Source organism: Pipistrellus kuhlii, unplaced genomic scaffold (assembly GCF_014108245.1).
Source record: "Pipistrellus kuhlii isolate mPipKuh1 unplaced genomic scaffold, mPipKuh1.p scaffold_m20_p_98, whole genome shotgun sequence".
NCBI classification, from domain to species: domain Eukaryota; kingdom Metazoa; phylum Chordata; class Mammalia; order Chiroptera; family Vespertilionidae; genus Pipistrellus; species Pipistrellus kuhlii.
The window spans coordinates 691610-706602 of NW_023425604.1; the positions used below are offsets into that span (position 1 = coordinate 691610).

At 39.7% G+C, this 14993-nt stretch overlaps 1 protein-coding gene across 11 annotated transcripts in view; it reads left to right on the forward strand.

Annotated features, from left to right (window-relative positions):
* The window catches only part of LOC118714116 (gamma-taxilin), an 84323-nt gene that overhangs the window by 56203 nt on the left and 13127 nt on the right, over nt 1-14993 (forward strand). For 8 of the 11 annotated variants that reach the window (XM_036429039.2, XM_045578367.1, XM_036429041.2 and 5 more), the window contains 4 exons: nt 4727-4897; nt 8298-8492; nt 10828-10947; nt 14680-14754. In XM_036429039.2, coding sequence (XP_036284932.1) covers nt 4727-4897; nt 8298-8492; nt 10828-10947; nt 14680-14754 — 561 coding nt within the window. The remainder of the gene's footprint in view (nt 1-4726; nt 4898-8297; nt 8493-10827; nt 10948-14679; nt 14755-14993) is intronic. The other 3 variants (XM_036429044.2, XM_036429043.2, XM_036429042.2) reach the window with 2 other exon arrangements.

Consider the following 14993-nt stretch of genomic DNA (forward strand, 5'->3'; position numbering starts at 1 on the left):
TTGGAAACTGAGTGTTGGAGACACGGTCCTTGCACCTGAAGGACCCCTACCCACACAGTTTTCCCAGACTTGTTTGGATGGCAATTTATCAGTAGAATGAGAGCAACCTTTCATGACTTGCCAAGAAGTCTGTAACTATTTACTGAGATTTTCTATATCAAGAATTTGTCCTTCTGCTCTGTCTCTTCTTAGAGATTAAGAGGAACAAAGAATACATTTTTTTCTTGAAAGAACTTATATTCAGTGTTTTGTGTATAAAAGACATTGCACAGTTAATGAAGTCGCTGCATTTGGTCAATGGCTACCTGTAGTCCTCCCGATCCCGTTCTCCTGTCTTTCTTTTCTCAATTCCCACATCCCTATGGTTCAACTGTTAGGCTGGCCCTAACAGTGGAGAATGGTCCACATTTTCAGATGAGTTCCTATGACCTACATATAATTACCAGCCAAGTTAGAAAATGCCTTCTTTAATGAGAACAAAGCAGTCAGAGTTAACAGAGCATAATTAATATTTCTTTCTTTAAAATATATTTTATTGATTTTTTTACAGAGAGGAAGGGATAGGGAAAGAGAGTTAAAATAATTGATGAGAGAGAAACATTGATCAGCTGCCTCCTGCACATCCCCTGGGGATGTGCCCACAATCAAGCGACATGCTCTTGACTGGAATTAAACCTGGGACCCTTCAACCTGCAGGCTCTATCCACTGAGCCAAACCAATCAGGGCAATATTTCTTATAATTGTAATTACTCCCCAGTGTTTAATTTATGCCCCTAAAATTAACAGTCTGTGTGAACCTCCTCTTTTTATCCTTCAATATAATGCTCCTGTTTAGGTATAATTACTCTAAATTTTAGCTGTAACTCCAGTTTGTCACCAGGTGTAGCTGTTGTTGCTTTTACTTACTCCAAAGCATTTTGGAATCCACAAGTCACTCTTTGTTGGTTCCTATGTATAATTTACAACAGATACTTCTCCCAGTCTTATGAGTGGCCTTGTGTAGAAAGTAAACTTTATCGCATCCTACTTACATAAGTTAGAAATAAGGCGAGCCCTCCAAGTTGGGAGTTCTGATAGAATACAAAACACTCGGGACCCAGACAGCAAGGCAAACATACTTACTTCTATGTAGAAGGGTGCACCCACATGGTCTGGAAGCGGATGCATACTGAGCATACTGTCTGCTTGCTTTTATAATCCCTTTGACCTGTCCTTTGTTTTTTTTATAGCATGTGACCTATCCTTTGCTCTAGATTGGAGCTCAGGTGCACAGTCTTTCGAGATTGTCTAATTCAAAGGGTGGCCCCAGGGGCGTTGCAAGCCATATTGCCAACATGGCGGCTGCCAAGTCATGTGGTCCAAAATGGCAGCTGTCTAAACTGTTCTTTAACAGAAAAGATGACTTGTGTATTCTCACACATAGCTTCGTTTTTCTCTTAAACTTTTATTATTACCTAAGCAACCTATTTTATTCTTAGTGGTTCCCAGTGTTGAGATTGTGCCAAAACTTGTCAATGTTCCCAATGGGGGATCTCAGCAACTCATTTCTGATTGATTAGAACTCATACCCTCAGTGCCTTTTAAAGTATGCATATACATTCCTTTAGGGAAATTTGGCATATGTATGTTTCTCTTTGCTCTAAGCGCTGGGGTGATATCCAGTTAAGAACTGTTACTTGCCAATACCGGTATGGCTCAGTGGTAGAGCATCGGTCTGCGGACTGGAAAGTCCCAGTTTCAGTTCTGGTCTAGGGCATGTACATTGTTGGTGGGTACATCCCTGGCAGGGGGTGTGCAAGAGGAAGCTGGTCTATGTTTCTCTCTCATCCATGTTTCTAGCTCTCTATCTCTCTCCTTTCCTCTCTGTGAAAAATAATTAAAATATATGTAAAAAAAAAAAGAACTCTTTCTTTCTTTTTTTTCTTTTCTTTTCTTTCTTTTTTTTTTTTTTTTTTACCATCTCATTTAACTCCCCAGACTATCAAAAATGAATCCTCTAATCACCAAACACAAAACCAGTGACACCTTTCCTGGATGTGGGAAATGGTTATCCTTGGGATTGTACTTGGCCCTAGATAGGTGTTTATTTAGAAACCTGTCCCTCAAGACAGAATTATGAGATATACTAATAGGTCTCATTCAGAGAAATACTGGGGTTGGGCTTCATTCTGCTTTGACTTCACAGTGCCAGAAGCATGTGTAGATGTTGGGAGCTGTATTCGGTTTAATAGATCAATTGAGTTGATACCCCTCCCCTAGGAACCTGCTTTTCAGGCTACTTCACTATGGACATACTATTGTATTTGCAGAAACCACATTTCACTTGTGGTAACCACATTCCATTATGTCTCCTCTGGTATGCATAAAGAAGTCTCTGCCCAGACAGAGACCACCAAAAGTCCTTAAAAAGTTGCTGACTCCAGTTACTGGGTGCTGGAGCCATCCAAGACCAGCCACCTGTTGGGCAGATGATAGAATAAATTGGTAATCCCTCACCACTCTGGCCTCATGTGTTCCTCCTAACATTTGATGTCGGAAACCCGGGGTGAGGGGAGTGGGGAGACGGTTTCCACAGGTGGTTTCCGAGTTTATATCTTAGCCTAATTTCCAAAACAGAGACACTCCATAAAAATCAAAAAACAAACCATGTTCAAGGAAGATAATTTTATATCCAGAATTACATTGTAAAATTGAAATTATTTATTTTTCGGTAACAAACAACATTAAGGCATATGAAGAAATAAAAAAATATGACTCTTTCAAAGGAAAAAGATAAAATCAAGAGCAACTGTCCAAGAGGAAGATTTTTTTTTCAGATGTTAGAATTATCAAAAACTTTTAAATTAGCTATATTTAAAATTTCCAAAGAGCTAAATGAAGAAAGGAATAAAGTAAAAAACAAACAAAAAAAAACAGTATATGATTATAATGGGATAAGCAATAAAGGGAACAGAAACTTCATAAGTATTGGTGTGGCTACCTGCCACAGGGATGGCTGTGGAGAAGAATGAGGAGCTGCTATAGCATTGTTTACTCAAGATGAACCAAAATTTACCATTACTTACTGGCCAATCATTTCCCTGAAACCCAAGCCTTGAAAAGACCTCAGAGTTCCAAAATATATTACACAGTTTCTGCAAGTGCAGTTAGTATCTTGCTTTGGAGACAGATTCCTGGCCTTTCTACTCTGCCGCCTCCCATGATGTCACTTTCATCTCTTGTTTATTCAATCTATCCTCAGGGATGCACTATTATAAAAGCCACACAGTATTATTTGCCTTTTTCATTAATTATAAATCCTTAACGTCATTTTATCTTTTCTTTTGAAGCAGATGACTATGCTTTTTTTTCTTAGAGGAAAGAAAAGCTATTTTTACATACCTGTAACTTTTTTGTATATGTATCCATTACTGGAGCTCTTTTGATTAACTAGAGACCCAGTGCATGAAAATTTATGCATTTGATAGAGATGGGTTCCTCAGCCCAGCTGCTCCTTTTCACAGTCCAGGAGCCCTCAGGGCCAGGAGGTGACCTAGCAATCAGGGGAAGGCGATGCCCCATCACACCTCTGCTGCTGTCACTGCTGGCAGCACAAGCCTTAGCCTTAGCTGGATACCTGAGCCTTAGGCAGCCCTGGGCAGCCATTGAGGCTTGCCTACACCTCAGGCCAGACCTGGGTGGCTGGGTAACCTCCATCCAAGGCTTGCCTGAGCCTTGGGCTGGCCGTGGGGGACTAAAGAGACTGGGACTCCGAAGGCAGGCAATTTGACTAACCAGAACCACCTGGGGGTTGGGCCCAGTCATTCTGTGCACCAGCCACTCCAGCGGGGTGGAGGGGACTGGAAGCTACCATTTTGTGGCTGTGGGCACTGCCGTCTTTGATGGCATGGCAGTCAATTAGCATTCTCTCCTTATTAGCTGTGGGTACTGCCATCTTTGTGAAGGTGTGATGGGAAACTAGCATATTCCCTCTTTATTAGATAGGGTATTTATTAGCTGAATTTCAAGTACCTACTCAAATAAGTATAATTTAGTGAAGTTGGATAGTCACTTCTTAGCTACAACATCAGCAATTTGTTATTACTGTTAGCATTAAAGAGTACAGTTAAAATAGGTATGATACTATTTTGACTCATGTTATGGTATAAAAGAATCTTTGAAGTAGGAAAGAAATAGGTTTAGTTACAGATAATTTGTACAGAACCTATACCAGTTTAAATGTGTTGTTTGTGATCCAAGATAAAATAGAAAAGCAAAATTATTAGTATTATTAAATTACACTTATTGAGGTGGCATTGGTTAATATAAATTACAGTTGTGCAACATAATGAATCAATATCTGTATATTGTATTGCCTGCTTACTGTCAGGGTCTTATTTATTTCTCCTTATATTTTCACCCATGTCATGAATTTTAATAGAAGTGTTTTTAATAGGCATAACTATGTTGTTGTTTGACAGATTTCTTAGCTATTTTTTGCTCTTGTCATTTTTTCTTCATGAAAGCTTTATTAAAGTGTCACCAAGACTAATAATTTAACTTTAAAAAAAATATTTGTTTTTAATGTTTTAAAATATGCATTGAGATTTGTTTTCTTCATATACTTTTGTATATAACATTCAAAGTAAGAGAGTAGTAGAAAAGGTTTCATGAATGTAATTCTTTCACTTGGAACTCAAAGGTTCTTACTGTAATTTCTCAATTCTAAGTGTGTTTGTTTTATAGCTGGAGGAGAGTTGGAATGTTCAGAAACAAATGAAGGTTCTACAGAAGAAGCAGTCCCAGATTGTGAAAGAAAAAGTTCACTTGCAGAGTGAACATAACAAGGCTGTTTTGGCAAGAAGCAAACTAGAGGCTCTCTGCAGGGAACTTCAGCGTTACAACAAGACATTAAAGGTTGGACGTTTTTTTGTTTTTTAGGAGGTAATTTAAGGCTGATTTTATAATCAGTGAATATCTATTTAAAATAAACTCTCGCTTGTTTTGCAGTGGTGAGACTTACATCCTATATCCTGTATAATAAAAGCATAGCTGGTCTCAGGACCTTGCACATCATCGTCACAAGATGACCACCAAAAGATGGCCTACAGGGCCAGCAGTAAAGCAGCTTAGGGAGCAATCAGGCTGGCAAGCAGAAGTGGTTAGGGCAATCAGGTAGGCAGACAGGCGAGAGGTTAGGAGGCAACATTTCCGGATTGTGAGAGGGATGTCCAACTGCCAGTTACTTTGTAAAACATTCCACATTTTGGTTTGTCAGAGATCCCCTGAGGGGTTCCAGATTGGAGAGGCTACAGGCTGGGCTAAGGGACACTTCCCTATCCCTGTGCATGAATTTTGTTCCCCGGTCCTCTTGTCTACAGCCAGGATTGTAACATCTACAATGACTGAAGGCGTGGCTGTGTAGGAGGCGAGCAGGCTGAACTTCTGACCTTTTTAAGAGGGCTGATCAGCAGCAGCAGCTTCTGGCGAGGCCTGGATGAGAAGCAGGATTATCAGACCCTGCATTTCTCACTTGGCCTCGCCAGCAGCCAAGCCTCTCTTTTCCAGAGGTCAGCAGTTCAATCTGCTCACCAGCAGCATGGGGAGGCTGATGATCAGCCCCACCTCTATGATCAGGTTTGTAGATAGGCACTGGAGATGGTGACTGGCATAGAAACCAACCAATCAGAACAAAATCTGGGTGAACTGCAAAGGCAGAACCTAAGGTGGGAGCTCAGGAGGGGTTTTAAGGGCAACAGCTGTCTGGTGTAAGAAAGTAGTCCAATTTTTTAATGACCAGTTTGGCAGTATAGTGCATGTGGCTGGCTATCAGTCCAGATACAGGAATTACATGTTTTTGTCTGCCAAGAGCATCTCCTGCTGAAAAAGGTTTCCCCTGTTTCCCCATTTAAGCAATCCAATCCTATCTAATAAAGAGAGAATATGCTAATTTCCCATCAGGTCCTCATAAAGATAGTGGTGCCATGGCTAATAAGGAGGTAATATGCAAAATTAACTGCTATACCCTGAAAGATGGTGGCATCCACAGCCACAAAATGGTGCCACCCAGTTGCCTCATCCCTGCCAGGGTGGCAGGAGCACAGCACAGCCAGGCCCAAATCCAGGGAGGCCTGGCCGATTCTTGTGCCTGCCTCTGGAGTCCCTCAGTTCTCTCAGCCCCCCAGCTGCCTAGGGCTGGCTCTTTGGACAATTAAATGACTGAACAAGCAGGCTGAGTGGAGCAACCAGATCAGCAGGGGGGTTAGGGAGGGATGGCCAAATGACTAAATGCATGGGCAACCAGACCAGCAGGGGTGTTAGTGAGGGGTGACTAGGCTGGCAGGGGAACAGATGAGGGTTACAGGGGAAAGGGAGGGGAGAAGGTTGTTGGGAGTGACCAAGCTGGCAGGGGGTAGCATTGGGGGCAATTAGACTGGCAGGGGGGTGGGCAGTGAGTGGTTACTAGGCCACGAGGAGGGGTGGGGAGAAGAAAGGGGGCAGTTAGGAGTGTCCAGGCCTGTGAAGTAGGGGCAGTTAGGAGCAACCAGCCTGGCAGGGAGGGGGCATTTATTGGCAACCTGGAGGCAGTGAGGGGTGTTCAGGCTGGCAGGCAGGCAAATGAGCTATTATGAGCCAATGATTGGACATCCCCTGAAGGGTCTCATATTGGAGAGGATTCAGGCCAGGCTGAGGAAACCCCTCCCCCCAGTGCAAAAATTTCTGCACCAGGCCTCTAGTCTATAATAATAAAATTGTAATACACTAATTAGATTGGGGCTGTGAGGGAAGGCCAGATTCCATGTGCCTGCTGATGGCCAGAGAGAATCCAGTGCCAGCAACTAGGGGATAGAGGGCCTTCTCTTGCACTAATTTCATGCATCAGGTCACTAGGTAATAACTGGTGATTAAACTAAGTACACAAAATTCTTAAACATAGGACTTTGTGGGGTCTTCAGAGATATATACTTTCCTGCTTTGCTTTGGCTAGTACTGAGCAAAATTTGAAGACTCATTCTTTCTATTTAACTTTTGATTTGGGTTTCAAGGAAGAGCCCTGAATATATCTCATTTCATTAAAGGAATCTACTTTCCTGTTTAAGGATGTTATATACAATACATAGTCCTTCAGCTTAAAAAGCTCAAGATCACCAGCTCTGCTTACCATCAGTGTAGTTGATTACCATGTCCTCCTTGAATAAGGAATGAAATCTCTGCTTGAAATGAGATTACTAGCAATAGATATGAGTGAAAATGAGTTTGAAACAAGAAAGTAGGAGGTAGAGCTATACAACAAATAGTATTAGTTTGCTCTTGTCCTCAGGTCTTCGGCTATTTGTTAAATATTTTAGAGTTATACCTTTGATAATTATAATGTAAGAGGAAGCAGGTATCAAAATATGTGTCAATGAGAAAACAAGGGAAAAGAGCAGAATGCTAGAAAGAATTCATATAATGGGGACATGTCTGCTTTTACAAATCGATAAGAATGTACAGTTGAGCCAAGACCGGTTTGGCTCAATGGATAGAGCGTTGGCTTGGGGACTGAAGGGTCCTGGGTTTGATTCCAGTCAAGGGCATGTACCTTGATTGCAGGCATATTCCCAGTAGGGGCTGTGCAAGAGGCAGCTGATCGATGACTCTCTCATTGATGTTTCTAACTCTCTATCTCTCTCCCTTCCTCTCCGCACAAAATCAATAAAATATATATATATTTTTTAAAAAGAATGTACAGTTGAAGTACAATTAAATTAAGCAAAATGTCAGCTTACTCTGTCACAGCAAGTCCTCAAGGATATAGATTATAGGACAATTTATGAAATGAATCTTCATCAGATATAAAAGATTTGTGGGGTGTTTTCTTTGTTTTGTTTTGTTTTTTGCTTATGAAACCTTGGATTTTGATACATTAACGTAGGTAGTGGTGGTATTTCATTTTTCACAAAACAAGTCAGCAATTTAACTAGAATAGTAGGATCTATAATCTGGAAAAAAATATCTCTTCAAGCTGATCTAATAGGATGATGATCTATCTAAACACTGAGGAGGACATTTCATGTGGAAGAGATGAATGTGGAGAAGCTCCTATTTCCTTAGTGCAGTGAATGTCTAGATGGTCAGATAACACTTATTTTAGATCAGGGCAGTTTTATCTGTCTGATAATTTACTTAGAACAATCTCAGAGCTCTTAAGTAAAAGCTTTATAGTCAAAAGACATTGTAGCTCAGAAGTAACTTTATCTCACATAGCAACAACATCTTTTGTATAAGCATTTTATCTATAGGTTTAACACTTTTAACAATTATTTTCTATGATAAGGAAGAAAATATGCAGCAGGCCAGAGAAGAAGAAGAAAGTCGTAAAAAAGCAACTTCACATTTCCAGTTTACTTTAACTGAAATTCAAACACAGCTGGAACAGCATGACATACATAATGCCAAACTTCATCAAGAAAACATTGAACTGGGAGAGAAGCTGAAGAGGCTCATTGAACAATACACACTGAGAGAGGAGGTAAAGATTTTTTATTTATTTAGACAGCATTTCATTATTACCAAAATCCTTTACTATTTGTTGCTAACTTAAAGCTACTGTTATAGAACAATATTTTAGATCTTTTGTATAATATATGCATGTTAGAAATCAGTCATTTATTAGAAAAGGATTGGCACCAGGTGAATTGAAGGACTAATTGGAATCCTCAGTCAGTGGTCTAGGAGTTAGTGGCTTTGGATATCTGAAGTAAATTCTAGCAATGCATTAGGTACTACTTGATTGCCATGTGATTCTTGGAAGACAGTGATTTTAGCATACAAATTGTATTTCCAAATACTCTATCTTAGACTTCTATGAATATCTGAACAATGTATAAATACCATTGCATTCCACCTACTATAGTATTTGTGTTGAAAGTGAATGAAACTTCTAATCCATGTTATAACACATCTAAAGAATTAAGAAGTTTAAAGGATTGATCATTATCTGCAAAACCAGATCACTGTATTTATTTTATAAACTAGCCTATAATTAGATAGTGTCTAGATTAGAAGCAAATTGGTGATAAACTGCTTACTTTAAGAGATCTAATATATCGTGTGAGAGGCTTTGGGTTTTTCAAAGAATGCCTTCCTGTCTTTATTATGCTTCAAGATAGTAAAAATTGTTGCTTTTATTTGTATATATTGAGTTCCTTTCATGAAAAAAATTTTAATTTTTAAAGGTTATGACCATTTCAAATGGAAAGTTGTATGTGTTTTGCTACCAAAAGAAGGTATTTATATTGGAGTAGCATTTGTGGTTTGTTTTAATTTTATCTGTTTTTAAATGAGTACAAGACATCACCCTCAGCACTATTTGAATGCATATTCTGAAATGGCAGTCATGGTCTCTTTTTGAAGCAGAAGCACAATAACATGGTTACAACTAAGAATTTATCAATAATCACTTAATCAAATGCTTTGTCACTATTTATATTTCTATGTCCCACCCATACAGTTAAGATTGCTAAAATCAGATCCAAACTAAGTTTATATGTTTTATTAGTTATTGTGTCTCAGCTCTTTTAATGTGTAGATTTCTCTCTTTCTCCCCTTCCTTGCAATAAGGAAACTTGTTTTAGGCCTATAGAGTGAATTTTAATTTTAGATATATTTTTTATAAAGTTTTCATTTTATTTAATGAAGTCTTTAAATTTTTAAGAATGGCAATCTACTTCCCTATTAATATGAATTTTAAAGTAAATTTTTATATTATATCACGTGTAAGGCATGTGTTTTTTAGGTGTTAACCAAATTTTCTTTTTTGGTTAAGATATAATTTAATAATATAATTAACTATTTTCAATCAAAGACAGATCTCAGGTATTCCTCAAAACTTAATTAAGTTACCTATTATAAACCAGCATTTATTCTGTCACATAGGATTTTAAAACTAAAAGAGTTATACTATTTTTTCATCTGAGAACAGTATTCTAATTTTATTTTCCATAAATACCACTTAACAATTGAATTTGAAAATAATAAGTTTTTCTCTTACCAATTATTTATATAACACATGCTAGGCACTAAGCATCTTAAATAATTTAATCATTGCATGATTTTTATAACTCCGTAAAGTATATAGTTTTCACATTTATAGATACAGGAACTGAGGTTTATTAAGAGACGTAATTTACCCAAGGCCATTCACTGAACCTGGGTTTGATCCTAGGTTATTTCTACCATTATATCATTTTATTTACCTGCATTAAGAAATTTGGGGAAATCCAATGAGAAAAAAAATGTTCAGAAATTTATGTGTGTTATGAATGAGTTAATTTCCATCCTTTTTGAAAATTTAGATCTAATTTTTAATGTAGAGCACAATAGGAAATACAAAATTATTGATGGATGACAGCTTACCTTCAGCAATCATGGGTACCATTAGTAATCAGAAGGGATGATTCCTGCAGGTTCAGGATGGTTTAAGGTAGGGGTGTCGAACTCAATCAGAGAAGGGGCCAAAATCTAAAATCCAACCTAAATCGAGGGCTGAATAGTTTACTGAACAGTCATAAACTGTCATTGTGATTGAAACGCAGTGGAGTGCAGTGATGACAGCGCGGTGCGGGCCACATTGCAAGGCCTGGCGGGACGGATTTGGCCCGCGGGCCTTGTGTTTGACACATGTGGTTTAAGGTGATGTACATAGATGTTTCTGCAAGTATAGGGACAGAAACACTTAATGTTATTAGCTATTGTTATATTAACAGGAAAAACATAGAAGCGAGTAATTGTATCTTATGCTATTTCTTTTCATCCATGTGTTCCCTTTTTTTACTAAGTGTTGGAATAATTTTATTTTTCTGTAGCGTATTGATAAAGTATTCAAACGTAAGGAACTGCAACAACAGCTTGTGGATACCAAGCTTCAGCAAACAACACAACTCATAAAGGAAGCTGATGAAAAACATCAGAGAGAAAGAGAGTTTGTAAGTTCTATTTCTTAAAGAAATTTATTGCCAGAATTATAATCAAAGCTTTTAACACCATTTTACTAATTCAGCATTCTACATCTAAGTCATGCAATTTTTTTTTACTCTAGATTGAGAAACGTTAGTATACATTCAGCCTTTTATTTCTAATGAAAATTTCATGTAAGAAACATACTGGAATTTTTACACCAAATTAGTGAAAAGACCTGTACATGATTTATTTTTTATTTTGTTGTATAGAGTGTTGTCTTGAATTTTAGGTAGTAATCATAGGGTTCAAAGTTGTGGCAGTCATTGGCAAGTTTGGCTTTGAAAGCTAGAGACAGTTATCCTAAACATTTACCTAGTTATACTAGAGACACAGTGCACGAAATTTATTCACTGGTAGGGTTTCTAGTGGCTGCTGGCGTCCAGGACAGAAGTTCATCCCCTTCCCTGGCCACCTGCCATCATCATCAGCTGAGACCTCCCTCCCTTCCCCTGGCCAGCCAGCCCTCTGGTTGAACTCCTATAAGAACTTGTTGAGGAGACTATTTGCATGCTATGCTTTTTTAATATATATATATATATATATATATATATATATATATATGAATATGACTAGAGGCTGGTATACAATTCATGCAGTAGTGAGGTCCCTTGGCGACCTTCTGAGTCGGAACCGGCAGTGGAACATTTAGGTGAGAGAAGCCAGAGCCACGATGGAGGGAGAAGGTTAGAGAGGAGTGCCTGCGGGTACTGGTGCCACTGGTCCATCACAGAGAGAAGGCCCACTGGGCCTGGGAGGAGAGACCCTCTTATGTGAACCTTTGTTTGCTTTGGGTCCTCCCTGAGTAGGGAGTTGGGCCAGGGATGGAATTAGAAAACATAGGGATGAAAACAGCAGCACAGCCAGCCTAGACTGTACCCTCTTTCAATCAGGGACCCTGAGGTGATGTAATAGAGCCGGTTTTGACCCTATACCACAGGCCAGGCACAGGGATTGCACTGCTGCATGAATTCATGCATTGGGTTTCTAATGGGATAATAAAAGGCTAATCTGCAAATCAACCATTGGAGCAACCACTTGCTGTGACACATATTGACCACTCAATGCAGGAGCTGGTGGTGAGAATGCTCCTACAGGGGGAGCACTGCTCAGCCAGAAGCTAGGCTCATGGCTGGCGAGCGTGGTGGCGGAAGCCTCTCCTGCCTCCACATCAGCACTGAGGATGACCCACAAGCCTAAGGCATCAGTCAGACTTTCCTCAAGGGCTTCTGGACTGAGAGTGCACAAGCTGGACTGAGGGACCCCCCGCCCATGAGAGCATGAATTTTGTACCAGGCCTCTAGTATTTTATATCAAGTTTTCCAATTGTGATCATAGTAAGAACCATACTCAATATATGCAAATTAAACTATATATGTAACTTAAATGAGGTGGTAAATTATTATAATACTAGAGGCCTAGTGCACAAAATTTGTGCACTTGGGAGGGCATTCCTCATGTTGGCTGGCACTCACTTGCAGTCCAGGAGCCCTTAAGGGATGCCTGATTGACGGTTAGGCCTGTTCCCCCTCAGTCAGACATCCTTAGCACTGTCATGGAGGTGTGAGCCCAGCTTCTGGCTGAGGGATGCTCCCCCTGTGGAAGTACATGGACCACAAGAGGGCAGCTCCTATGTTGAGTGTCTGCACCATAGTGGTCAGTGCACATCATAGTGACTAGTGGTTCTGCTATTTGGTTGATTTGCATATTACCCTTTTATTACATAAGACTAGAGGCTCAGAGGCACGAGCACAGGGGTGTGTGTCTCTCAGCCCATCCTGCACCCTCTCCAATCTGGGATCTCTCTCTCACAATCTAGAATTGCTGGTTCCCAACCATTCGCCTACCTGACTTCCTGATTGCCTCTACCCACTTATGCCTGCCAGCCTGATCCATCCCCTGCCAGCCCAGTTGTCACTAACTGTCCTCCCCTGCAAGCCTGATCACCTCTAACTCCCTCTCCTGCAGGCCTTGTTGCCCCTAACTGTCCTCCCCTGCAGACCTGGTCACCCCCAACTGCCCTCACCTGCTGGTCCGGTCACACTTACTACCTTGCTGGCCTAGTTGCTTCTAACTGTCCTCCCCTGCAGGCCTGGTTCCCCCTAACTGCCCTCCCCTCCCAGATTGCTTGCCCTAACTGTCCTCCCCTGGAAGCCTGGTCGCCCCCATCCACCCTTCCCTGCTAGTTCAGTCACATCTACTTCCTTTTCTTGCCAGCCTTGTTGCCCCTAACTGCCCTCCCCTGCTGACCCAGTCGCCCCTAACTCATCCCCTGCAGGCCTGATCTTCTCCAACTGCTCTCCTCTGCTGGTTCGGTCACACGTACTGCCCTCCCTTGCCAGCTTGGTTGTCCCTAACTACCATCCTCTATAGACTTGGTCCCCCCAACTGCTCTCCCCTTCAAGCCTGGTCCCTCCCAACTGCCCTCTCCTGCTGGCCATTTTGTGTTCACATGGGGATGACAATCTTTGAGCACATGGGGTGGCCATCCTGTGTGTTGGAGTGATGGTCAATCTGCATATTACCTCTTTGTTACATAGGATAGACTAGTTCATTAAACAGATCATTCAAGTATTCCTCAGGATATAAATAACTCATACTCTTAAGTGCGGGTCAAAGGTTTAGAGAAATGCTTTTTCACAAAGTGGAACTTTAGTGAAAGCCAACAATGGTATCTGATACATAACTAAAGAAGTGATTGCTGTTTTCAACATACATACACACATACATTCATGTAGTTTATGTGTACTTTTTCTGGTTGATTTAGGGTTTTTAAAGGTGTAAATGGACTGTGTAAAACTTTTGTTTTAACTGAAACTGGTTTGGCTTAGTGGATAGAGCCTTCAGACTGACAGGTCCTTGGTTCAATTCTGGTCAAGGGCACGTTCCTTGGTTGCAGGCACATCCCCAGTGGGGGTGTGTGCAAGAGGCAGCTGGTCGATGACTCTTTCATCGATGTTTCTAACTCTCTATCTCTCTTAATTCCTCTCTGTGTAAAATCAATAAAATATATTAAAAAAAAACAACAAAAAACTTTTGTGTTAAGAAGTTTAAAGACTGAATTTCAAAATTATCTACCACGTAACTTTACTATATAATTTTCTTTTAAATACATGTAAACAAGGTGGGACAAAAGTAGGTTTACAGTTATTTGTATAAAAATAATACAATAACTAACAAATAATAATAAAAGGATAAATGGTGTTTTGTGTACTTCCCACTATAAACCCACCTTTGCCCTACTCCGTGTTGACTAGACTCTCCTTCCCAGAAACAGAGTTAGAAACCTAATCTCTGTTTTCATTTTTTTGCTCCATATTTTTTCTACCTCATATTGCCACTCATGGAATAGAAGAGCTTCTAAGCCACCCAGATACTGTCAAGATTCCTAGTCTTGCTTTCTGTTCCATTTGGTCTCATTATTTTTGTCCAAAATAGCAGAATTTAACACTGATTTTGATAAACCTTATTATGCCAACATGATACCTCTAGCAGCTAAAATATTACTCTTACATACTAAGTGTTAAACTGGTAGAGAAAAAAGATAGAAATAATTGACAAAAGATGTAATAGGATGTTTCACACACTGATCTGTGATTCTTTCATAATAATGAATAAAGGCTAATGCTATCTTGTGATTTGGCATTTTAGACATATGTTAATTACTATTAGTATTTTGGCAGAATGTTTCTGTTTTCTAGTTATTAAAAGAAGCAACTGAATCGAGGTACAAATATGAAGAAATGAAACATCAAGAAGTACAATTAAAACAACAGGTAACTTGACAACAGGGGATAATAGAATTTATGAGTTTCCTTGATCACAGCCAGTTAGAACAGAAAAAATTATCTCTTACCCTCTTGGATTTTTTCCCTTGCATTTAACTTTTCTTGGTTTTATATTGTAAGTTCCATGTTCTAAGAAATCCCTCAGCCCATGGAAATAAAGATGACTAGTCAGCCTATTTTTATTGTGCTCTTTCTATTATCCTACAAATGTTTTTAGTAGCTCTAAT